Consider the following 27,433-nt stretch of genomic DNA (forward strand, 5'->3'; position numbering starts at 1 on the left):
TTGTAGGCAAAAACTTTTATTTCATCTGAAATAATTATTTATATCTTACAATTCTTCTGAGTAACACGCCTAGCAATTTAATTGCTAGTTTAGTTACTCACATGCTGATGTTTCTTTGCATATGTAAATAACCCAACTATTTTAAAATATCATAGGTTAAATAACAGTGTCCCACATCTAGTGTGTACACAATTATTTCAAATTGCTTCCACAAGGATGCAAGGGGGAAGAATAGTTTTTGTAGTAGACATTTCATAAAATGAGTGCACACCAAGCTGAATTTGTATAAGCTGAGGCAGGAATTCACTCTTATGAATTTAGATTGTCCTGGCATTATTCCAGCTCAGGGGGAGGAGTCCACAACATAATCGATGTGGCTGTTGTCATTTAAATGCACGAGTTTTCACAGCATACAGCAGGAAAGCAGGGACTGCATTTGAAGATCATACAAAGGATCAACCAATTTCTGATTAAGAACACTTTTTTTTTAGTGTCTTCCTTTAAATGTAGAAAATAAATATCAAAGGAATGAACAGCCTTACTATGAAGTTGTTACAAGCTCATTAACTGTGTTTACATCCAAAGTAGATGCATTGAAAGGAAAGGGCTTTTTGCCTGTCAGAAGCAAATGAGCTGAATTACTCAGGTCATGTTTTGCACTCCAGGTGATTTTACCAGTGGAGGCACCGAGGCTTCAACACATGCAGTTTTGACAATGTCTGCAATTACTTGTTAAAACTATTCTTGCACACATTGTTTCCCTGAATCTCAGACCTACTTAAAATAGACATAATGCTCTGTCTGATAGCAATTTCAGTATTTTAGAAGTAATAAGGAAGCACTGCTTAGAAGAAGTTATTTGTGCTGTAGCTAACAGTTGTTTACAATGTCTCTAGGCACAAAACCCCATCATCTGTCATTAGCAGACAGTGATTTCCAGTGATGATATCAAAGTACTGGTTATTGAAAAGGAGCTCTTTCTATAGTACACTTCCCTGGCCCATGTTCCCTGCTAGGAAGCCTTATCTCAATACTTACTTCACTGTGCACATAAGAAAACAACTCAAGCAGAGCTCTGGATGAATTGACCAATCTAAAAACTTCAAAAAGCTTCCCAACCTCAATTTCTGTTCCCCCAAACAGTAGCAGCAGCAGTGTGGGAAGTGTCCTGAAAGGTTGGAGGTAGGACCATGTTTGGAACGGTAAATTATCTGACAACTGTACAATTATATGACAATAACAACACACTAACACTTCTGCATTTAAGAATTGAAGCTCCAGAAGCAAAAGGCTTCTTAAGGAGGGTAAGATAACAGGTGTCCACTATAAAAAGCAAGTAAAAGCACTGCCAGCATCTCACCCCATACAGGCTCCACAGCATGTCCCAAGATGTTGAAAAGGCTGAGCAGCTACACTGCAGTGTGGGTGGAAGCAGAAATTTTGGCACTGGAGAGTAATGCAAGAGTGCAGCTGCCCAAACAAGGGTGGTTTATGCTGTAAGCTCTATCAGGTTGACATTTCCGACCCCATCCCCACCTCTGGAGCTGGCAGCGAAGGGACCTCACTGCTTCTCTGATGGCCTGGGGCCTCACACCCCCCTGAGGGACAACAGCCTGTGGGGGGAGTGGGCCTGGCTGCAGCACTGCCTTCCAGAGAAGCTGTTCAGCTCTCCCATCAGGGCGCTCTGGGCTCCAGGAGAAGCAAAGGCAACATCTTGCAATAAGTGCTGCTTCAACAACGTGAGGCTTCAGGTTCAGAATGCCAGAGCTTGGCTCTTCATCCTGTACAGTGCTCTCAGGACAAGCCAAGGAGCTGAACAGCTACGAAAAATCATTATCCTCCAGCAGCAGTGCTGCATGGTTGCTGCTTAGACTGTTCAATTCACAACTACACTTTGAGCAAGGTGGGGAGCTTACAAATTAACTGCCTTGCCTGGAAAGGGGAGCAGCTGCTTCCAATGCTGATGTGATATATACATAACTTTTCTCCCCTTTGCTCATTCAACATTCTCACCTTTTTTTACGACAGCACATGCTTCCCTGTGTATTATTAAACAGGCATAGTCAGTCATATCCTGGGGAATAACAGGAAGAGTTTGGGAATCCAGATAAATTAAGGTAAATTTAAAATACTATGAGTGTGAAAGAATGATGGCATTTATTTCCTTTTCTTTGGAGCGCTACAATAAAAGCTCCAGCTTCTCATGGCATTCATGGGAAAGCACTAGGATTTTCCAAATATCTCTTTGCATTGTCTGCAAGACACTTTGTGCAAATTTGGCATGAAGCACCTGTCACCCATTATTACAGCTGTCAATATAGCTTACCTAAGAATTATATAATTTAAAGTTATCCATATAATTTTCAAAGGACTGATGTCACTGTGTCTGAAGAGAGAAATTCTGACACGACTCTTTCAGCCCTCCCAAGGAACAAAACTGTCATCAAAATTCACACAATTCAGCCTTGTATATAAAGCATAAGGCTGCAAGTCTGTCATTAGCTCAGCTACTACACTGTTATTCCTGGCCATAATGAATCTATACGTCAGCTGGATTTCTTGGCACTTTGGTGAGAAAGCTCTGGACAGCTGGAAGAGACCTGCTCTATCATTTTTTGTTTTTTTCTTTGTATCAATTTTCCACCTGTGAAGCCCAAAATCCCACCACCAAGTGCAGCTGCAATTCCTGCTACTTTGAAGCCTGCAAGGAGACCAATAGGACCCCCCACCACTCCACCAATGACTGCACCTGCCACAGGCAGAGCTGCCAGCTTGTATTTTGCAGCCTGTAAAGGAAAAAAAAAATAATAGTTAGAATACTTGCCTGTGGCGATGTGCATTTTCCCCTCACTGCTCTTGGCAATGACTTGAATGCTCAGTGATAAATAAACTTTACAAATTAGTATTTTAAAAAAGTATGACAGAACATGCTAACACCAGTTCAAAATCCTGTCTTGTGTATGCAGTTGTAAACCAAGTGCTTTCACGTGGGTCTAGCTGCTGTGTACACTGGGTGTTACCTGGTCACCATCTTTAAATCAAATCAGAAACTGAGAAAATGCTCAGACTTTTCAGTGACGGGCCTGACTGCAGCTTTGGGGTTTATTTAGCAACTGACATGGAACAGGATGGAAATGACAGGTTATCATCAGCCTCTTGTTTAATGTTTATGTGATTCTTGTGAGCCAGTCACTGACTGCACTTGTCTTTGTATATAAAACAAAGTAACCATAAGAACAGTGTTTAAAAAGGCCCCCCCAAAATTAAATAATTGTATTTTCTAGCAGCCTGGATGTGATAGAAAATTACAAGAGAGATTGATTTTTTTTTCCCTGCTACCTGTGGGTCATTTCTTCTTTATTTCCTTAATTGCTGGTTCCCTCAGCATTAAAGACGGCAGATCAATGGGGTTAATACAGAGGGTGGCTGGGAGGCAGAGCACCATTGATTCACCAGCAGGAGCAGATCCCTACCTTCCCCAAGTTTTTGGTTCCCTCTTCAACATTCGCAGCAGCACTGTTGACATGGTCTTCAATCCTGTCAATCTTCTCCTGCTGGGACTAGATGCAAAGGAATTATGAGTGAGGGAACCTGCTGGGAAGCAGCAGTGAGCCAATGCACACCATTTTAATGCCTGTAATCAGGGCCCCACAGCAGCTTTCATCTGCACCCGGCAGCCTTAGTGGTGCTCCATGATTAGCATCTGATAAACTCTGTTGAATCTACAGACTAACTTCAAAAAAATCTAAACTATTAAGTAATAATATGGGGTGGATATTAGACAATGTCTTGCTACCGTTAGAGAAAACAACGGAAAAAAACGGTTTCTAAATCTTTTCTATAGATAGACGAATTCACAGTCCAAAAGGAAAAATAATCCAAAGTAGCCTGTTTTCTTTCCAGCTGAGTCTCACGTTCAAAAAAAATTCTATAAAGGGCATTTATAAGATCAGTACTAACTCCAATATACAAAGCTGCATTAAGAAATCTAAGAAGAAGTATTTAATTACGATATTATAGAACAATGACTTCAGAAATAGTGACAGCACCGAAAATATACTTGATGTTGCTCTGCATTTTACTGTTTGATTTTACAAAAACATTCCATCCTTTCTCCAAATGCAGTCAGTCAGGTTCCCCTGCAGTCTCTCCCAGGGAACACTGGAGCAGAAGATAAAGGGGTCTGTGGGTTGGTTCGTTCTTATTCTAATCTGAGCAGTACGCAGGCTGTTTTCTATCACAAAATAATGAGATGGCTGTTGTTCAGCTTAAAATAAAAGGCATTCTGAACTTTTTGCCTCTTTCTAAGTCAGAAACTGCTGAGTATACCAGCTCTGGTATTCATCCACAATGCAGTCCACTCACCTTAGATGCTTGCTATTACATCTAATGACGGTTAAATTCAAAATCCAGTAAGTCCTGAGAACAAGACCTCTTCCTTTAACGTTAGAATACTGAATGAACATTTCTGCAGTCTCTCTCTAGTCTAATGGTTCTTACTTGGATTTTTTTGTATAGATGAAGCAGCACATAGCAGAAAATATAAAAGCTAGGTTATTTATCCCTACTAACCCAATAGCAAGGAGATTAAAGAACTCTCCTAGGAGATGAGAATTGTGCATTTAAATTCCCTGTGGCACAGGAAGAACTAAACATTGGGAACCGACATTTTGGCAATGCGGTGAGAGCAGAGAAAGGGCATGATAACAGTGAGGATTTTCTAGCACTCCTGATTAAGTGAGGAAAGATACCTGACAAACACAGACCCTGTGCAGTAAAGGCTGTCACCACCATTACAATTAGTAATTGTAAAAACTAATAGGACCTGGGTAGAAGTCTGCAATCAACACAGCAGAGCTGCTGCTAAGGCTCAGCTCGTGGCCATGTGCACTGGCAGGAACATCCTAGGCTCTAGTGACAAGAATTTGGGAGCAACTCCCAGCACTAGTGCTTAAAGAGGAGACTGCTGCCTCCTCAAAGTACCACCTTGGCAGAGCCTGAATCACAGGAGAGATACATCCTCAGCTTTTTCTGTCCCCACCCAACCCCACCTAGGAGTTGCCCATGCACTCTCTTTTTGTAGGAGACTCTGTAGGACAGAATGCAGAATTAATACTTACACAGACTAAGAGAGAAAACTCAGTCACCAACTGGCTGAGCTCAACCAAGTCCTGCAAATAAAAAAAAAATGTTATTCTGTGATAGTTGCTAAAACCAAGAGCACCAACATGGCAAGGAGGGAGTTCCAACATACCCCTTCTAAACTTTCCCAGGACTCAGCTGCATTTTCTTCCTGAGGTATTTCCGGAAGGCGGGAGTAGATTTGGATCAAACTTTGGGAGCCATCCTTCACTTCTGTGTTATATAAAGTTTCTGAATGAGAAACATGATGTTTATAAATAAATGCAGTGAACCAGGATGCAGGTGGTGTGCAGAATTTCTCACTCCTGAAGTTTCTCAAGGGTAACCTGGTACTTAACCTAATTCAAGCCAAGCAACAGCCCCAAAAATGATCATACAGGGAGATGCCTTACAGCACTACACAGTTTCTTAAAAGGATGTTATTGACAAAGAAATAGATTCGTTTCTACCAGCACATTTTCACAACCAGTCCTGAAATGATACTAAATTATACTCCTGAATTCAAGGTCATTTAATTCACTTTGTATCGACCAGGATGAGAAAACTGGGCTTGGGACAAAAACTTTTCATTTACATACAACATGTAAAAATGCTGTGCTCCCAAAACTGAATAGACAGTTACTCATTTTATGATTGATTATCATGCTACTGGTTTGATTTTCAGCCATTGAGAATTAAAAGATGCTGGAGGAAAAAGCTTTCAAAGCAAAAGTGGTGAAACCCAAGTAATGTGGTGCCCAGCATTCCATGCTGGATCATTTGGGTAAATGGTACTGTGAGGATGGCAGACATTTGCAGCTCAGTGCTGTACACGAGATACTTTCAAGTATGTTCCTTCCGAAATCACCTGGACCAAATGCAGAAGACATTAGGACAAAGTATGGTGTTAAAAACAGGGAATGGCAGACATTGAGTGGCACTGGGGAGAGCAGATACAATGAACATGCACACACACCCCTCCTCCAGTCAGAGCCCACTCCAGATTTCACAGATGTCCACTGCAGATGTCATGGACATACCTGTAATTGTGGACAACAAATTGAGTGGCAGTAAAGAAAAATAACAAACAAGTTTGGCTTGTCAATACAAGGAGGAAGAGGAAGAGCTTGGGAGTCTGAAAGGCAGACTGGAGAAGGTGTACATGTAGACACAGTGCAAAGATCATCTCAAGTCAAATAACTTCAATTTCTGAAGGGAGATCGCTCCTTCAGTGGTGTTTCCTTCCTTGGGAAGGCAGTCCCAAGAGAAAGCTTACTATGGGGAAGGCTGGTTAGATACGTCTAACAATACTGAAGTGTACATATTGTATTAAAATCTTTAGATACGATTGTGCCAAGGTATGATAATAATATAACTGTTACAACAACAGATATGTCCAATGGAAAACAAATAAATATCATTATATTCATTAAAAAAAACAGTGCATGCTTATTCATGGAATTAAATTAAGATAAAATAAAAATTATACATTTTCATAACATTTGTCCATTTCTCAACATTTTTATACCAATATCTCAAAACAGATGAAGGACCAAATCTTCCTATTCTCAGCTCAGTAGAGGTCTAATATGAATGAAATTGATATTTAGATATAATTACTAAGTAAGCAGAGTAACAAGAATGCACTAAGCAATTTGGGGGCTTAACTTGGGCTTGTTTTTCTTCTTAAGTATTTCTACCCCTCTTCCTTTAAGAATCCAGACACGGAAGGCACTTCATGTTCTGCAATCATCACCCGTTCTTCCAAAACATATTTTTGATTAATAACCTCAGATTAATTAAGGCTGTATACTCAGTTCTAAAATATTCCTTTTCCTCTTTCAATATAATTAATTATATATCCAAATGTGTGCATTTTTTGAGAAAACTGTTCTGCTACCTACTCTGACATTTATCACGGGTTTTGAGGATTTTACTTCATTTCAATCCTACACAACCCTATTTCAAAATCAAGTTTCTTCTGCCCAGAAAGTTGTACTTTTCCCTAATCAAACACATGCATGCTAAGTTGGTTAAAATTAAAGTATTCATAATTAAAAAGCAAAATAAAAATCTCACTAAGCAAAGCTGCCTCCTCCCAAGACCTTGCTCTGGTCTGTTCCTAACAATCTATGCTGACCTACTGTAGAAAAGCATATCCTTGGAAGTGTTGCAAAACCAAGGTTTTGCACACATTCCAGAGAAATTGAAACGGTAAGTAGGTTTACATGTTATCATTTTGTAGTAACTAAAAATCAGTGAGAAAAAATTCCTCATGAAAATTCTTTATTCACTTAAAAAACTAAGGTAAGGAAACAGGAAAGGTAAGAGGTTGTCACATTTAGGGCTGAAAGTATGAGTAAGAAATTTATATTCACTACTTCACTTTTTATCAAGTCTAACCAATTTTAATAGAATTGGGAATGGAAGTGACTCTACCAGTTCATTTATACAGCACCTCCACAGAAGTACAATAATACAGAACACCTCTGCAGATTTCACAGAGGAGCTTTACACCTCATTACACTTCAGATAAAAATCTAATGCTCTGGAAGATCCAATATGTTGCTTAAAAGATTTTAGTAATTTTAAGAGTGGAGTCTCACCTTTTGTTAATATTTGTTTAATATGCAATTAAATTCCATTTCTATTTGCCCTTAGTTGAGGATGGTGAATGGGCGAAGGGACTGTATCATATCACTGACATGCCTTCTAAATGGGAGATTTGAATTTGTAAACTTCATTCTCTACCAGATGGGAAGCAACATGCTACAAAGAACAGGCACGTATTGAACTTCCTTTGATTAAGATCAACAGCCAAGATTTGCTTTCACAACTGCAGCCTCTAAGCACAAAAGAATAGGCAATACACTGTGTCTGGGTTAGCAATTCAACAGGGCTGCTTGCACAGGCAGGCAAACTTGAAAAAAAAAAACCTGTTTAATTGTATTTAGTTGTCTGCCTGTCTGTTTCACTTTAAATGGGGTGAATTATTTCCACATTCCTGAGCAGACTTGCAGATGCCTGTCATTCCATTAATATTTTTCCGTTCTTCTCATCTCCATCATTCTCATCAACTTATTTGTCCTTCTGAAGTGCTGTTATACTCAATGTCCTCTGTACTTCAAAGGTATTTCAGATTTCAGAAATAGTCTTGTTCTTTGAAATTAAACTCTAGTTCCCATTTGCTACCTATGTAATTGTGTAAAAAAGAGAAGCAGCAAGCCAGGGCAAAGCCTTTCCAATGAAATATTGAAATGTACTGAGAACAACTGCAGAAAGTCACCAACAGAAAAAGTATCTTACATTTAGTTCTGATCATAATAGAGGAGAGCGCACAAAGAGACTGAAAGTAGTGGCTAATATATATGAAGGGAATCACTGAATATTGAAGACAATGAGCTCTCCACAAAAGAGATGTCAACAAATTGGGTAAAATTATTAATAGAAATTATGTGGAAGAAGTTCCTAAAAGATAAAGGACAGCAGAACTGCTGGCAGACACTATAAAACAGGCTGTGCTGAAGATGACATCAAATTGTCCAGAGGAAGAAGTTTATGGCTTCAGCAGGAGCTCTTCAATGCCCTGGATGTCAAGAATTTGACATACAGTATGAGTACAAATTAAAAGATAAGCATGGAAAGTTAGTATCAGGAAGACCAGACATAAATATATTGCAACTTCCAAGAGGCATAAATGGTAGCAAGGAAGTTTTTGAATGTTTTTGAAGTTAGAGGAAGACCAAGGATGTGGAAGTGCATTGCCAGATAAAAATGTAGCTTTAAGCTGATATTTGATGCAATTAATTTAAAAAAGAGAGAAAGAGAGAGGCTGAAACATAAAGAGAACAAGTTAAAAATATTTGGATGAGCTAGGCTTATTTAGGGTCTGAAGGTCTGATGAAATTCACTCTAGTGCATTTTTAAGAAACAGCCTCTGAAATTTGATTTTCATTTAAGCTTATTTTTGAGAACTTGAATGAGGTGATTCCAGAGGACTGCAAGAGAAGAGACTTTGAAATCCATGAAAATATTAGAACAAACTACTGAACAGCCAACTACAACATGTTGAAGAGGTCAAGATTTTTATGTCAGAAGCCAATTCAGTCTATTCTGCTGGCCTTGTAAGAAGAGAGAAGTTTTTTACAATGGGGGTGGTGAGGCAGTGGCTGCCCAGAGAAGCTGTGGATGCCCCCATCCCTGGAAGAGTTCAAGGCCAGGTTGGATCTGAGCAGCCTGTTGGAGGTGTCTCTGTCCATGGCAGGAAGCTTGGATCTAGATGATCAAAGGGTCCCTTCTAACCCAAAGGGTTCTGTGTTTGATTGATCTTCATGTTCACAAGGTTTTCTGGCAAGCCCAGTTGTCAAATCTCCTTTTCTCCCTGCTCAACCACGAGGCTCACTGGCTTGAGCCAAGAAAGAGTTCTTGTAGTTCTGCGTGCAGCAACAAGAACGGTCATAAAATCAAATCTGACAGCAGGTTCTTCTACAGTGCTACTGACTGAGAATGCTCTTTTGATTTTAGGAGACATGAAATGCTCAAATAATTTTAAGTAATACTGCTACTGTAGCAATCAAACTAATTACAGATATGGAAAGGGTTTAATCCTGATGGAACCCAACCTTCTCACAGATCATCAGGAGAGGGCACTAACCAGCACCAGGGCATAACAGAGACTTCTCCTGAAGACAGAATGGTAGAACAAAGATTGAAAGACATTTTATACAGAAAGGAGGGAAGACCAGCAAACATATCTGATTTCTAGCATGTCACAGTGTGTTTTCAAAATCTTTTATTTAAATGGATTTATACCCCTTTCTTGTCAGTTACCAAGTTAAAATGTTAAAGGAAGAGATATTCTTCTTTACCTAGGAACTTACTTCTCTTTTTCCATATATTTCATCAATGCTGTATTATACTGTCTGTCATATAAAAATCTTCCTAGTATTTCTTCATTAATTCAATGAAAATGGCCAGAATGATTACTTGCACATGATCAAGTGATTTGCAGGGAGGGCAAAAGAAGCCAAGCTACCTTGAAACATGAATGTAAGTATTCCTCTCCCTATGAACAGTCCACTATTTCAAGATCCAAGGCTACAGGACCTTTGTCATGGAAGGCCATAGATATTTAATTTTTTAAGATATTTAAGCATTTTCTGCTTATCAAAATTCAGTCACAGTTCATGACGAAAGTGTGGTGTAGGGAAAGAAATCTACTTCTTCATTAACAATACTCTTCAATTGAAATTTTATTTGGTTACTTCATTTATATCTGGTCAGAGAAATTGCATACTGGATACAATGACAGAGACACAATAAATACAGAAATTAAATTCTACTACCTTGTCCTAGAGTTGCAGATCTGGTTAAAGAGGCATCCTCTTGTCCTTTGAGTTGCCTTTTAAGTTCTTCTGCAGATTCAGAATGCAGCTGCAGGAAGTCCTTAATGGCAATTGAAGCTTCCTCTTTAATGGGATTTATCATTCTCTGCAGAACGGGGATGTCTTCCTGCCGGACTCGCAAACAGAGCTTCTCCATCTCTCTCATATTGGCACGGAGCTGCTGCAAGAGTATTAAGAGTTATTCTGTAGCTTTCTGTGTGAGAACACCAGACACCTCCAGTGCCTGGGAAGCACCTATCATCTTTATGATCAAGAAAGAAACGTTTTTGAAGCCGTCACCACCACTATTTTGATTTTTCTGGCTGTCAGTTTTGTACTTCATCCACTTGTCCAAGTCCAAGTTTGTTTTATTTTGGGTTTCAGTTAAAGTATTTAACTAATTAATTTATTGTGTAATCGCTGAAGTTATTTCTGTTTCTCTGGTCAATTTAGATCTTTGCTAAAATAATCACACAAGTTGCAATAATATCCAAGTAAAGTAAGTGACTGTTTCCCAAAATTTGCTTTTTTTATAAAGCAAATATATATATGGTGATCACAGGACCTCAGGATACAGTCATTCATAGCCCCCAGCTACCCCAAAACTTTCATTTGTGAAGACAACTTCAGGACAAAAGGAGAAGGATTACTTTTTTCTTTTAATTTTTTTTTTCAGATGAACGACAAATATGTTTGTTTAATTGGAATATCAAATTTAATAAAACATGTAAATACTTCTTTAGTTACAAGACTTCTGAGGAGATATAAACTGTTCACAACTAGCAAGAAGAGGGATTTTACATGAGATAATTTCTTTCTGCAGTAAAAATAAAGGGGCTTTTCATTGCCTGAGCTTTAAAAATGCACACAAATTTTCTTGTACTACAAATGAAAAGAAGAAATTTACAGTTTAAATTACACCACTTACTGTTTTAGGACAGAGTTTTTATCTAATTATTAAAAAAAATACTATAATTATATTCTCTGCATTACTTTACAGTGATATAATAAATTCTACACTTTGTCGCATTATTTAACAATTAATTAGAATACTCTTCTCACAACAGAACAAGAGTATGGATTGACACCAATGAGTGGATAGAAATAGAAAGGTTTTCTTCCAGAATACAAACCAGGTACAGGTAATGCCTTAGAAAGGTAAAATTGACTACATGGAAAAGCAAGATCTAGATGGAACTAATTTTATTTATATACACTAGTGGAATTAATTGCTTTTAGTATTTATGAAAAGAATAGTAGAAAATATAATTAGAGAAGAAGGAAGGAAATTATTCAACAACATGTTGAAGTAACATTGCACAAGCTTCCAAAGAAAGCACTATTGATTCATTAAAATCATGTGTCAGATTACTAAGATTTGATTACATTATACGGTGTGCTTAAATTAAGAGTACTATTAGCCAAATTAGGCTGCATTATTCAAGACTACTAACCTCAGGTAAAAACACTGATTAACAATTTAAAAAAAGAGAGATACATAAAAACCCCAACTACGGAAGACACTGAGCTGAATTAGAAACATGATAGCCAGTAACCTTCCTCATCCATTTCTCATCTCAGTCTACCTCGTGCTTCCTGGTCTCTTCCCACCATGGTCTGCCCCTAAGTACCAAAAAGGAGAATGTCACCACTTTTGTACTGCACCATGTGCCAAAATCCTTGGTTTACAGAATCTTGGAATTTCATTTAAGAAACAAAATGGGACTATCTAAACACAACACTCAGTCATCTAATTTCTACAACTATATGCAAGGGAGTGAGGTTGATCATGCTGTTTTATTCCAGTAAAGAAAATTATTACTATTATCCTGTCTTTGGCAACAATGGAGACAAAAAAAAAAAAAAAAAAAAAAAAGACATATCAAACAAACAAAACTAGTGAAACAGTGACAACAGTGAGTTTGGGGTGAGATAGCAATGGTTCCACAGCAGCTTCTTTTTCTTTTAAAGAAAAAGGAGAATTTTTGCAGTTGAAATTGAGTTAAAATGTAGTTCTACTTGGGATCTGTACCACTGCAGCTGCTGCTGGGGGAAATTACAAGTTTGTGCAGTGACCAACACAACACAACTGTCTGATGGGAGTTTGCACAGACCCTGAACAGAAGCTTAAAGAAGCATGAAGTGCTTACCCTAAGGAATGGCTAAACCAGATCCTCACTTCCACTGCTCATTATTACCTTGCTAATCAAAGAGAAATATTTCTGAGCAAGAAGGTGGAGGAATCAGATGATGATATTAGCCTATTTATTGAAATTTAATTTTAGTAGCTCTTCCTTTGTGGTTTTGAAGAGAGGACTTGTGTTCCACTTACTGTCAATTAAACAGAAGGTGAATGGATTCAGCCTAGCAGGAAAGTTCAGCCCTGCTGTGAGGAGACACATCCCAGGAGCTCACCAGGGTGTAACATCACAAATGTTATGGATATGCAAATGACTGTGACTTCTTCTCATAATAATTTTAACGGCACTGAGTTTAATTTCTAGGTAGAGCATGAAAGTGTATCACTCTCATCCCAACTGTTTGCACTTTTAAAACCAAGATTATTTAGCAAGGAATGTAATACAAAACTCTCTTTTCATTTTTGGAGACTCATGAGTTTTGCACTCTCCAAATTCAACGCAAAAGACACAGAATTTTTCTTTATAATAACTGCAATTTTGTTGTTGCTACATTAATTTCCAAAATCAAATAACAATCTTTGTTTCAAATGGCTTTCTCACAAAAACTGTAGGAAAACAGAACTGGTGAAAACTTTGGGAACTTATCCCTTCAATGCATGATCTACTGCCCCTATATTATTCTGTCACTTGTTTATCTAATCTGGTCTTAAAAGGACTTCTGCATGAAGAGCTACAACCTCCTTCATACCTCACTGCCAGAATTCAGTATAATATAGCTTTTCCTTATGTCTAACAGAAATCTCTCTGGCCTCAGTTTAAACCAGGTATTTCTAATCCTCTCTGTTCAAAATAGGGAAAGACAAGCCCTGTCCTCTTTGCAACTATCCTCTCCACATTTGCAGACAGGCAGTACAATGCTGTTGGGCACTCTTTGGGCAAAATAACAAATTTGTTCATCTTTACAAGAAGTCCTGTTTTCTCAACTTCTGACTGCATTCACTGGGCTCTCCCTATTCACTTCATGGCTTCCTTAGAAGTGTGGTGCCCAAACGGGACAGACTATTCTACCTGGGATCCTACTACAGCTGACTGAAGAGATTGTAGGAGAGACCACACTGACTGCTCTCCTCTTTATTTATCCCACTAAGTTATCTGGCTTTTTTGGACCACTACCACACAATCAGTCCACTTCTACTCTGTGTCCCTCAAGTCTTACAAAATTCTTGGCCTAGGCCAAAGGAACTCTTGAGTTTAAGGATATCTTTACCCTGCATATGGCCACAGGTTGCAATAATGAGCAGGTTTTACATGATCCTTCACTGATACCACAAAGAATCTCCTGCAGAAATAAAGTTTTCTACACTCCTCTTCATGCCCTCACAGCATATCTACACAGCATGCCAGAAAGGTACCTAATCTGAGGATCATTTTAGAAATGTTACAGAAGACCTGAGCCATACAAGGCCTTGAGCCAACAACCTGAGCTTTGAAGATTTATGCAATAAAGAGCTGATCAGAAACCACCTTTAACTTGTAAACCATTTTCAGCTGAACTAGAAAGAATAAAAGTGAACAAGAAAAAACAGATTAACATTTTTCAAGCAGCTTTCCAGGGTCGAGTAATACAGTGGAGAGACTATGCCAGCCTAAATATGTTTTGCAGAACAGAGTCTCTTTTCATAGGCTGAATACAAACTAAAGCCAGACTGTTCATCCACTGCATTTTTCCTTTTTTTTTTTTTTTTTGTTTGTTTTTTTTGTTTGTTTTTTTTGTTTGTTGTTTTTGTTTTTGTTTAATATCTTATTTCCACTCTAGTAACTGCAGCATTTCCCTTCCTCTCACCACCAAAATGATTAGGGCAGTCCTTAGATGTTAAAACAAAATACTGCCATTTCATTGAAATTAGCTTAAACCTTGCAATTATTAACTAATTGTGTGGTACAGTCAGCATGTATGCAGACAAAGCCTAGAAAACTGCAAATTCATTCAGGCTCTAGCATTTTAAGAAGTCCATGGACTGTCCCTAAAAATGAAAATATACAAGAGCACATTCAGAAAAACTAATACATTATACACGAGAGCTACGTTCTCAATATTTTTGAAAGGGTCTCTTCATGGCCTGTGCAAGATTTCTCTCTTTTCATCACCTTCCTTTATAGAAGTTTTTAATGTGTCACCCAGTCACTTGAAAGCGGAGCAACAGATTTACACTCATCTATACTTCTATTATAATTTTGACCACCATCAAAATTACAACAGAAGTAATTATTCTGGGTAAACTGAAAATTCAGGAAAATGGCTAATTATGTGCACATGGATTAAATGTAGAATGGCTGTGCATATATTTGTCTAAAACCTGTGGCGGATGCCTTGGGTCAATATTGACTTAGGGATTCCTAATGTATTTTACAACATCTAATTTTGAGAGCAAAGTGTGTGCTGCAGAGAACATTTGGTATCACAATAATTAATCTGATTTCTTTGCAAACAAACAGATCACAAGTCCATCAGTAAACATTTAAACAGCTTACGGCAAACACATTCTACATGTCATATAATTTATTATCAAGTACTCCAGACTCCTAACTATTTAATTAAAACAAAGAGCCAGTCTGCTCTTCTTGCATGGTCCCAGATACTTATTCCACTCTCTGGGTATCAGAACGTGAACCACTTTAAAGCATCTAGATCTGTATCCAGAGCTAGAAGTAATAAGCATTAAATAAAACCTAAGAAAAACAGCAAGCTTTAGATTCAAGACAAATATAAATGTTTCTAGAGACAAATAAGCAAGTTTTCTTATTAAAGCATTTAAAATATCTAAAAGTAACATCTTCAATAGAATTATTTTTTCTTTAATTTTTGATAGATTTTTTTTGTCTTGCTTAAGAAATTATACTGGTAATTTAAAGTTACAAGAGAAGCCTTTCCCACAACTCAGATGTGAAAACAGATTAGAGAATAGACCTAAGCAAACACATGCTTACTACACCTGTTAAAATGTCGTTGTTTTAACAGAACTTCCACCTTTGGAAGCCTCTTTGAACATGAAGAATAAACTTGTATTAAAATTTCAAAAGTACTTGGTGAAAAACCAAAATACACATTCAAACCTCCAATAAGCAGGAATGTCAACTGGATTTCATGTGTCACTTCATATCATCTACACTAAACAAAAAGCTCACTATTCCTTAAAAAAGACATGTAACTCCAGCTCTGCCTACTATCTAATTATGCTGTTCAATCAGGATTGATCACCTTCTTTCTGAGGTGAGCTGGTTTTGGTAGTGGTTTTTTTTTTTTTTTTTTCATTTTTAGTCTGTTCTAATTTCCCACTAGAGTCAGTAAGACACTGAAACAAACATGGGAATTCACAGTATTAGAATTGTGAGCAATGGTTTAAGGCTACACCAGCTGTGCTGGCAAATCTTGCTTGTCTATGTGCAGTGTAGGCCATTTACAGTAGCAAAGACAGGTCCCTCCTCTGAACAACACCTATGAAACCAACACAAGATGCCTCTCATAGCCAATGCACGTCTGTCCCCAGAACACTGGCACTGCAGCTGCTACAGCCACCAGATGCTACATCTGCTTCAGCAAACTTTGTGCTGCAGATGTGGTCCTTGTGTTCTTCTGTACTGATAATCTACTTTGCCTGTGTGCTATTTAGCTGGTGTTTGGCTGAGTTTTTGCATCATTTTCACCAAGACATAGGTATTTTTAGAAACAGTGTATGGTTCCCTGTTTGCTGAGTTATGGATGACTATGGATGAAGTCACTGAGATGATGCCCATGCTGACAAATGTGCTGGTATTTCCTCCCTTGATGATATCATGTACCTAACAACAGATGTGCACACCAGTGTCCAGATGTTCTCTTTGTCTGAAATCATTCTTTAAAATTAGCAGTATCCCTTATTGCAAGGACTGTCTTCTAATTTAATAATGTATGAGGACAGTTTGCAAAAGATCAGAGTCTCCAAACTTTATTTCAAGAATATAGAAACGTTTCTGACTGTATTTGCCTCATAGGATACAATTAGGAAATGCCTATCTTTTAAATGAAGTAAAGCAAAACTATGTGCTTGCTTGTCAAACCCACCTGTCAAGTGTATGTCCCTCTGAAGGTCCATCCCTGAGGTAACCAGAACTATGTCTGTAATCCAACCCCATCAGCAGCACAGACATTTTTATATCCTTACCTGAACCGTTCGTCCTGCATTGATGTGCTCTTCGTGCAATCTGTCCCAGAGCCTGCATCTCTGATACTAAAACACAAGAAAAAGACTCCTTAGAATTGCTATTTTTAGCAACTGGCTACACAGAAAAAAAAACCACCTTTGGTAAATGATCACTTTAATTTTCCAAAATTGAAAGTAAAGAATTTGAGTCATAAACAGTTCCACTGCAAAATTAGAGAGGTAAATAGCAATGTATTTTGTGAAAAATTTTGTACAATGTATTTTACTGAATTACAGCCAACCAGGGCTTCGGTATCAGTTTTTAACACCCAAGTGATATTGCATCCTGACACTGCTGTGTCATAAATCACTTGGTGGGCAGTAGAATAAATGGCAGAAGGAAAAAGGAGTGGAATAGTGGATAAACAGTACTGGTCATATAGGACAATGAGGTATCTGATACTACTGACAAAGAAAATGGTATTGATTACACAATGCTGCTGTCTACATTTACACTGAACATTTCTATGTAGTTACAAACACAGCTACAAGAACCATCAGGCCAGATCTGGCACTTCCACGAGGCTCCACTAACTTCAGTGGGAAACTATCCAGTACTTCCCACAGGACAGAGATCACACTATTACATTAGCAGAGAGCAAGTTTGGCAAAAGAACTGCATATTATCACACATCAACCTTTTCATCAATCAAATAAATCAGTGCCTGGTACAGGCAGTTGACACAAAAAATACAGAGACTTTAGCATGAAAAAGAGTAGTAAAGTAAGAGAAGTAGAAGCTGTGATTCCTGGAATGTGTGCTGAAACTATCAAAGAATGTATTTACAACATTAGACAACATTAGAATATTTATTTAATTATTTAGATAACACGGCAAAATATTTACCATGATTTCTAAGGTATTTTTATGTAAAGTTTAATTCCTCAATTTCTTAATAACCTTTGTTACCAAAAAAAACCTTTATCTACAGCCTCTATCTTTCCATAATTATTTTCATAATTTCAGATGCCACAGCATTAAGGATCATAAGTTACTCAGCTTCCTAAAATACAAGAAGAAATCTAAAGTTACTACTTATTTTCAGAGCAAAAAGTTCTTTCATGTTAGGACTTTGTAGTGCTAGGGAAGATAAAAGGTTTATTGTTCAACAAAGTCAGATTAACGTCATTCTTCTAGGAAACTGAATAATAATAACCTCTGAATAAATTGCTATGCCATTAAAATAACTGCCAGTGTTCTTTAAAATAAAATGGACAGAAAGCCCTGTATCAACCAATTTAGTCACCCCTCAAAGAGTACTGAAACAGGAATTTCTGAGGTTTTAGGGAAAAATCACCTATTTGACTTCAGCTGACTGTAATACATTGGCCAAACAACTAATAATAAAAAAATCCTATTATCCAGTTAAGAAAAATTCCTCAGGAAACCTTTACTGCTCTTCATAATTTCTTCTAGAGATGTTCAGCACATTCATCTGCTTAATAGATTATTATTTTGCTTCAAAATTCAGAATATGCTAGTGACAAGCCCAAAGAATCCTATGACTTAACACACTGACATTTTCATGGTTAGAGAATTCCTGCTTGTTGACTTCTGTCATGCAACACAACATGGGCCACACTCCTGGACAGCGTTCACCCTGGGGGCCTCAAGGATAGTAAAGCTTGAGAAGAGAGGGTATTGACATTATTTATTGTGGAAGTTGGGGCTGTTCAGCCTGGAGAAGAGAAGATTGTGTGGAGACCTCACTGCAACCTTCCAGTATCTGAAGGGGGCCTACCAGAAAGCCAGAGAAGGAAACTTCATCAGGAGCTGTAGTGATAGGGCAAGGAGCAAAGGGTACAAATTGTAAGAGGGAAAATTTAAGTTAGGGATTACGAAGGAATTTCTTACTGTGAGGGTGGTGAGACACTGGAACAGGTTGCCAGGGAGGTAGTGGATGCCCCATCCCTGGCAGTGTTCAAAGCCAGTTTGGGAAAGGCCTTGAGCCTAGTGTAAGGTGCTCCTGCCCATGGCAGGGGGGCTGGGACTAGATGATCTCTAAGGTCCATTCCAACCCCTTAACATTCTATGATTTTATCCCAAACAAATATGTGTAAAACTAAGGGAGGTCCAGGAAGTAAAAACATCTATAGAATCCTAACCTCTTATGTCAGGTCCAGAGGAGGGCCACAAAAATGGCCTAAGGGCTGGAACAGCTCTCCTGTGAAGAAAGGCTGAGAAAATTGGGATTGTTCAGCCTGGAGAAGGAAAGGTTCTTGTGAGACCCTAGTGCAGCCTTCCATAAATAAAGAGGGCTTAGGAGAAAGGCAAAGACTTTTTACTAAGGCCTGTAGTGACTGCATAAGGGGCAATGCTTTTAAACATTTAGAGGGTAAGTTGAGAATAGATGTAAGAAATTTTTTTATAATGGGAGTGGTGAGGAACTAGAAGAAGGTTGCCCAGAGAAATTGTGGATGCCCCAACCCTGGAAGCCTAGGTTGGATGGGGCTTTGAGCAATCTGATGTAATGAAATGTGTTCTCACTCCATGGCAGTTGAACTAGATGATCTTTAAAGCTTCTCTTCCAACCCAAATCACCCTGTAGTTCCATATTTCTGTGATATTTAATCATAATTGTACTATAGCCAAATAGTTTGTATTCCACAACAAAAATATAAAACCTTACATTACTCTTAGACACTCAATCTCTTTTGCTCTACAAACATTCTCTTGAGAGCCTCTTTAGAAAGAAACTTTCATGCTTCTGCTTTGGATCCCTTCATCTCTCCTTGAAAGTATCCAGTGGACATGGAGAGAACTCTAAAGTTTGTCATAATATCTCCTACTAAAAGCTCTTCAATAAATGTCTTACACAAACATCCACACTCAGATAAGACTGCAGGAAGACTCAGATACCCTCATTTCTCATTTTGTGTCACCTTGACATATATTCCCACCACAACAATGGTCCCCAGCCAAAGGTAAAAAGTGTTTCACACAACATCCTTTAAAACAGGCACAAGAAATGAAATTGAAACTGAAAGCAAGAGAGAAAAACTGTCTTCTAGCACTTTTTTTTTTAAAGATTGTTGCATATCACCAACAAAGTTTAGGGCAGTAAGCCAAACAAAATCTCCACCTTCCTGTACTACCAAGTATGGGAAATGTACTACCAATGGATTACCAAGTCAATTGCTATTATCTAACAGAGACGTACAGACATCTGTACCTCTTTTGGATACACATGCATTTTATTTCCTCTTAGGAGTGGAAAGCCATCCAATCCATGGAACGTGCTTTAGAAAACAAGAATTTTCATTGGGGAAACATGGAAAGAAAGAAAAAGTACAGACAACTTATTTCTTAAGGCTATAGCTTTGAAGTCTTCCAAAATGGTCGTACAGAAAGTTGGATCCTCATATAGTTGAGAAGCAATGATGATGAATTTATGGTAGCCACTTCCTCTGGAGAGGTGTATTCAAGGTCAAATTTCATTATATATTGATTTTATAGTTTCTTCAAACAGTGATTTAGGAGATTAATTGTTTGGACTATCTCTGGAACCTAAGGTTTAAATCAATATTCATGAAATGAGGTTAGAGATATTGGCTTCATCATAAGTAAATAATGTTGCTGCTCTAAGCAATTGGACATAATTAGTGATTTTTGCTTAAAAGTAGCCTGTAAAATACACAGGATCAGATTCTATAAAATTATCCTTTTACCTCTAGGGATGTTTGGTTTGCATGGCTGAAAGTTAATTTTACAAAAACTATTGAAGAGAAAATCATCATGACAGCTTGCGAAAGTCCTGTAACACATTCATTATGGCTAAAATGCATGTAAAAAATATAAAATGTGAATTACCATACAAGTATTTCAACCAAACTACTGGTAACATCCGCGTTTACTACAAATGTAAAGGCCTTTGTGCACATAATTACAAATAAGAACTTTCCTCTTTTGCCAAATTTGAATCAAAGCATTTTGTCATCAACTTCTCATCAAAAACTCTACATAATCTTTCAGTGTGACTGCTTCTATACTGCAAAAAGAACTACATTAGTAAAAAGTGAACACTAACCTTCTCAATATTTATTTGATGTTTTCTTAACCTTTCCAAATCTGTTGGAATTGCCACTTTAATGAATTTCTGAATTGCAGGCTCGATTCGGCGGAGTTTAACTTTTTCCTCATCTTCAGACATCCTAAAAACAGCTTCCAAGTCAACAGTTGTCCAATATACCTTCACCAAGGTAAAAACCCCTAAAAAAAACCAAAACAAAACAAAACAAAAAAAAAAAAACAAGAAAGTTAAATCTGAATCACTTTTTAAAGAAATCAAAATAGATAAATCCATCTTTCTGATGATCACATATCCCCCAAAACCACAATTAAGTAGTATTACTATCTGGATGTTTGCATTTAAATATATTATCTCTACTTATCTGCAGGCTTTGGGGATAATTTTTCATAAAGCTTAACACTAATAAGAAGAAAAAAGCAGCTAAGTAATTAAGGCAGAGGCAAACATGCTTTACAGCATAATGATACGTAAAAAGGTTTGATAAAACCTTCCAATTAGATGCTTTGAGTGATCAGAATTTACACACTACCAATTCACATTCAGAATCATCCTAAAATTTGTAAAATATGTCCTGAAAAGACACCAGAATAAAATTAATTTTGGAATTCCATTTCTGGAAATGTTAAGAGCTCCTGAATGAAGATTTGCACTCCAAATTGCCTATGTTCCCTACTGACAATGACTAAGGCATCACCTAACGAGGGGTATAAACAGGCTGCTGAAGTACTTGCAGGACCAATAGGTACATAAGCAGCCCAAATTCTGTTCCCTGCATAGTATAAAACATAATTTTTGAGTTTCATTTCTCTGAAAGAGAGATGTGTAGCATTGTATGTAACAGCATTTATGTAAAGAGCATAGGAGTAGCATAAAGGAATTCCATTATGCTGAATGCACACAAGGGGAAAGAAGACACATATGAGAAAGTTTTTTCACAAGTATCAGTAAAAAGACAAGTGCTAACTTGATTATATGGAAGTACCTGAAGTACATCAGCTACCATATCAGAAATCTTTCACAATTTTCCTCTTTCAGTAACAAACTGATTTAAAGTAATTAACCCAGTATATTCCTCCTGGTATAGGTGAGACATGGCAGAATGTAACAGGTTAAAAAATATTCCTGTTTTTCACACAGCCAAACATATTATCAACAGTGAAATTAGACATCGCTTTTCTCACATCTACCTCTGGTGTGAAAATGCAGAGGGAGGGTATTGGTGGTTTTTTGAGACCTGTGATTCCTGCAGACAGACAGAACATGGGGGCAGACACCAGCTGATGGCACTGGGTCTTTGACTGAACTGCTCAGCCCTCTCATGCAGGCTGCAGGAAGCACACGTACAAACCTACTCCAAACTCAAAGGAGCCAAGTGGGAAGCACCTTCCAGCAAGAACGGGAAAGCACTTCTGGTATAGGGAGGAAGATGGTTCCAAATGAAACGATGCTGCATTTTTCAGAAGAACAGAATGTTAACAGCATACTCTCCTCCTTTGATCTATCCTACTCAACAAAGAAACTGAAAACTGTGGAAAGCTGAATGTTTACTCAGAGTAGACCAAGTTAGGGGAAGTCAATCTTTAAGGTTTCAATGACACATCTCTTCTTTTTTCAGAACCTCAAAAGGAAATTATTTCATCAACTGACTTTGCAGTCATTGCTAAATCATCCCCACTTCAATTTATAAAAACACAAGCAGTGTTTTTATAGACTGCTTGTATCAAGCAGTCTTACAAATCCCCTTCTAAGCCAAGGCATTTAATAATAACCTTCAAATAAACACACAGTGGATAGGTGACCTCACACTTTTCAGGCTGCAAAAAGAACTTTATATTTTTTGTATTGATTCAGTCTTTTCACCATTCCAAAACCAGCAGTTTAAATGCAAGATGATAAAAAATACATTCTATTATACCTTGGTCACTACAGTCCCTAACTTTTGAAAGAGGCACTCATATATCACAGTTGAACTCTATTCTGAGTCTAGAACTGATTTTTTTTTTTTATAATGTCCAAAAGATAAGAAGCATCATACTCCAAACTGAAGTACTTCCTCTTCAAACATACATTTAATTTCCTGGCAGCTTATACACTAATTCATGAGTTTATGAGCTAGAATTAATTAAAAATTGGTTCCCTAAATATATTTAATAGCCATGTCATGCTTTTCCTTAATACGGAATCATCTTGAAGAAGTGTTGATGCAAATTCTTCAAACATGTAACACAACATGAACTCACAGAAACACAGAGCCCATTCTGTCTTAGAAGAAATACAGCAGAGACTAAGTTAAATTCACCATAACTTTGTCCTTAACCTTTCATGACATCTGGAGATTGATGAGAGTCAAAACTGATAGTTTAGATGACTTAAAATCTGGAGCACTGTGAAAGCAGAGTTAATGTAAAAAATGGCCAAGTGCCTTGGATAGGTGATCTGAATTCTGAATTTTGAAGACTTGGCTGCATGCAGAGCTCTGGCTAGTCATTTTCTCCTCATTAAGAATTTCCTGACAGTAAAGTAACTTCTATGACAGTGTCTACTCTCAAAGACACTGCTGCCTAAAATTCACTGTGCAGCAAGTTCGAAAAACTAAGAAAGAAATATAAAAACTCCTTACATTCTCATCAGGTCTCCTGATTAATTTTCTCTCAAATAGTATGGTAGTTTCTGCAACAAAAATTCTAAGCCATAAATTATCAATGCAATGTCTTAGTTTTTTTTACATTCATATAATATTAACATTAAATAAATAAAATTAACATTATGCATTTCTGCTTGTTGCTGATGCAATTTCAAAGAAACCTTGCATACTTTACAAGACTTGTGTTCTCCTAAGCATGACTTCAACAACTAATTTTTGAAGTAATAATGCCTGTTCTTTCAGCAATCACAGAGTAACAGGACAGTTTAGGTTGGCAGGGATTTTCACATGCTATCCAGTACAAGCTGAATCAGATGTCATTGCACAGACCCTTGTCCAGTAAAGTTCTAACACCTCCATGGATGGACACTCCACACTCACTAGAGCCCTCCTTCAGTGTTTGACTATGGTCCAGGCTAAAAACAAACAAACAAAACAAAACTAAATCACAACCATGAAGACCTTCCTTGTAGCTAAACCAGCTTGTGTCCACTGCTCCTCATCTCACTGTCATGCACCTCCAAGAGCAGCCTGGCTCTACAGCTTCTACCCACAACAGCAAGATCTCCCCTTCCTTCACCTTCTCTTAAGGCTGAACAAACCCACCTCTGTTTCTCCTAGAATGCCATGTGCTCCAGCCCTCTAACCAGCATGTGGTCCATCACTACACTAGGGTCCTTTCCTGTAAGGCTGCTCTCCATCAAGTCTTCCCAACCTGTTCTAGGTGCACGGCTTTCTAATTGCCTCTCTTGGAATTTTTGAGGTTTCTGTCTGCCCATATCTCCATCCCGTCAAGATCCTGCTGAGTAGCAGCCCTGTCTGCCTATGAACCACTCTCCTCAGGCAAGTGAAAACACTGCGCTCAACTTCAGCTCCTTAGGAAGGTGAATTGCCTCTGTGCTTGGATCTGAGTATCAGTGACTGAAATAACACTAATCCAGAAGAGATCAAGACTGAGACGCAGAACAACTTTCAGTCAACTATATAAATAAAATAGACATATCCAAAGCAGGCTGTCACAGCACAAGTCACATAGTTGTAGTCAACCAGAAGTAAAATTCTTCCCAGGTATGGTAACATACTTGTTACTTGTTATGAATTTCAGAAAATGCTGCTAACACACCTCAAATGTTAACACTAATGAACTTTTGATTGTTAACACTCATGAACTTTCATTAAACTGCTTAGTGTTCTCCCCTGAAACCCAGTACAACAATACACAACAAACCTCAGGATTTCTGCTTGCCCACGGAAACACAATGTAATTCACTGATTTGATTTTAATTCACTCACAACACTTTAGACAACCACTGCCACTAGAAAAAGTACCTCCAGCATAAATGCCTTGTTGATAAGGGTTGAAAGGCCGAAAAGTTTTTCCCTGTAAATAAAATTAACTAGAATATAAGGATGTACAACAGCTCTCTACCTAGGGTGACTGGAACATTTCCTAGAGTGGTACTGGCCCCACAACTGCAGTGACGCTATTGCCCACTTGGCTGAGGCCTGTAGTTAGTGAGGAACACACTCCTGTGGTAGGCTACAGCCAAACTGCACTTTGGGACTAAATCACATCTTTTACTTTTTGTCTGTAAAATGAATCAAAAGAAAATAACTGTTGGGCTGAAATAAGGCACAGTCGCCAGCCCCAGCGTGTTCACAAAGTAACATGAGACTGCTTAGTGAGAGATAAACAGGCACACGTGTGGGATCTCCCACAGAACACTCAGAATCAGCAGCTGTACATGTCAGGCTGTGGCTCCCAGCAGATCTGTGCTCTTGTGGATCACCTGGCAACACAGACTTGATCCAGGCAAGGCAAGGGCACACGACTGCAATTTGAGAAATCAGAGCAGACAACAGGCATTTTGTCTTGGATTTGTACGTTTAAGCCAGCTGCAGAAGGGCAGAAAATACCTAATGACTAACACGTGAATACCTTTTGCACAAAGCTGAACCGGTAGAGCGAGTCTGCAGTGGGCTGATGCCTGCCATGAGAGGTCACAACAGTTCTATCTGCAATCAGAGCCCTAATACTGAATTCTCAGCATTAACAGAGCTACACTTATGGTCTCACCCTAGAACCACACAATCAGTTAGGTTGGAAAACACCTTTGGGATTATCAACTCCAGCCTACCAACACCACCCTGTCAACCAGACCATGGCACTAAGTGCCACGGCCAGTCTTTCCTCAAATACCTCCAGGGACAGTGACTCCACCACCTTCCTGGACAGCCCATTCCAATGTCTAATTAACCTTTGTGAAGAAATTCTTCTTGACGTCCAACCTAAACCTTCCCTGATGCAGCTTAAGACCAAAAGGCTCTGGAGGCCTACCCTGCCTGTACCATGCCCTGGAAAGGCAAGGCAAGCATGCAAAAAAACAGAAGCATAAAAAATAAAGACAGGCTTTAAGTCTTATATAAAGGCTTCAAGCACACTAAACTACTTCTTTTTTTTCCTGACTTACAGTTTTAAAAGCTTGAGCAATGCCAGGCTTAACAATTTGTCACGCTGCAAAGAATAAGTAAATAAATAAGTAAATAGGTAAACAAGACAATCCAAGATGGTTTGACACGCTCTGTCCCGATCAGCGCCCCACAGCACGACCGCGGGGGGACCTCGGGCCCAGCCAATGCTGGGGGCATCTCCGGCTGGGCAGCCCCTCCGCCGGGCAGGGCCGGGAGCAGGGCGAGCCCCCGCCGCTCTGCCACCGGCCTCGGGCCCGGGCTGGGCCAGGGGCAGCGGCGGCCGCCGCGGCCTGGCCTCGGGCCCGGAACCGGGAGTCGCGGGGGGAGCCCGGCGCCCGCTCCGCGCTGCGGCTCACACCGGCCCCGTCGGCAGCGGCCCACCCAGGGCTCACCGTGCGCCCGCCAGGCCTCGGCCCCGACCCGGCCTTTCCCTACCCTTCGCCTCGCTGGCACGGGGAGCGAAAGCGAAAGCGGAGACGCCCCGGCCCCGCTGGTCCCCCCTCCCTCCGCCCCCGCTCCCTCCCGCTCCCTCACCCCCTCACCATGGGGCGGCCGTGTGACGGGAGCTGACCGCGGCCGGCGGCGGCCCCGGGACGCTGGGCGGGAGCCGGCGCTGGGCTCCCCCTCCGCCGCGGGGCGCGGCCCAGCCCCCGCCCGCCACACGCACACCCCCTCCGTCGCCCCCGGGCCATCCTCCACGTGCTTGTTTCCCTTCGGGAGCCGCCGGTCGGGGGCGGGAAGGGGACGGAGAGGAGGAGGAGGAAGAGAGGGAGGTGGAGAAGCTGTCCTGGTCACGCAGAGGGTACCGAGAGTCTGGGATCAGGGCTTATGGGGAGGGAAAAGTTAAATTTATTCTTCTAAAAGAGACCCAAAGATTCCCGACAAAATGTTAAGAGCTTTTCAAAGAATCATAAAGTGTTCTTAGCTAGAAGGGACCCACAAGGGTGATCGAGTCCAGCTCCCGGCCCTGCAAAGGACCATGCCTAAGAGCACCCCATCTGCCCGAGAGCGATGTCCGGACTTTCCTGGAACTCTGTCAGCCGTGGTGCTGTGACCACTTCCCTAGGGAGCCTGTTCCGGTGCCCAGCCACCTCTGGGTGAAGAACCTTTTCCTGATATCCTGCCTAAACCTCCCCTGACACAGCTTCAGGCCATTCCACTAATACGTTTTGAAAATAAGTGTGACCTGTTTGTGCCTGACACACTGCCATTGGATCCCAGCCCGACACCACATCCCCCGGCTGGCAGCGTATCTGCCCCTGTAGGCGTGCCCGCTTTTCTGGGGCAGGTGGAGCAGAACCTCCGAGGGCAGCCCGGTACCACTTCTGATCAATTTATCACATCTCAGTCGATGTGTAAAACTGTCTGGCTACCTGGTAATATCTGTAGAGCAACTGTG

At 39.5% G+C, this 27,433-nt stretch overlaps 1 protein-coding gene across 4 annotated transcripts; it reads right to left on the reverse strand.

The window, feature by feature from the left end:
- STX17 (syntaxin 17) lies at positions 1-27,433 on the reverse strand. Of its 4 annotated transcripts, none has more exons than XM_053933735.1 (8): positions 26,975-27,433; positions 20,916-21,097; positions 16,849-16,914; positions 10,467-10,686; positions 5,255-5,373; positions 5,121-5,171; positions 3,474-3,560; positions 1-2,786 (listed from the first exon to the last, which is right to left on the reverse strand). In XM_053933735.1, exons 2-8 carry the CDS (start codon positions 21,036-21,038, stop codon positions 2,547-2,549), a joined length of 906 nt encoding a protein of 301 aa, XP_053789710.1. In that variant the 5' UTR covers positions 21,039-21,097; positions 26,975-27,433; the 3' UTR covers positions 1-2,546. The 4 variants fall into 4 exon arrangements, with proteins under 4 accessions (XP_053789710.1, XP_053789780.1, XP_053789595.1 ...); XM_053933805.1 differs by lacking the exon at positions 26,975-27,433 and adding an exon at positions 26,577-26,698 and having other exon boundaries at positions 10,467-10,683; XM_053933620.1 differs by lacking the exon at positions 26,975-27,433 and adding an exon at positions 26,577-26,697.

Source organism: Vidua chalybeata, chromosome 1 (genome assembly GCF_026979565.1).
Source record: "Vidua chalybeata isolate OUT-0048 chromosome 1, bVidCha1 merged haplotype, whole genome shotgun sequence".
NCBI classification, from domain to species: Eukaryota; Metazoa; Chordata; class Aves; order Passeriformes; family Viduidae; genus Vidua; species Vidua chalybeata.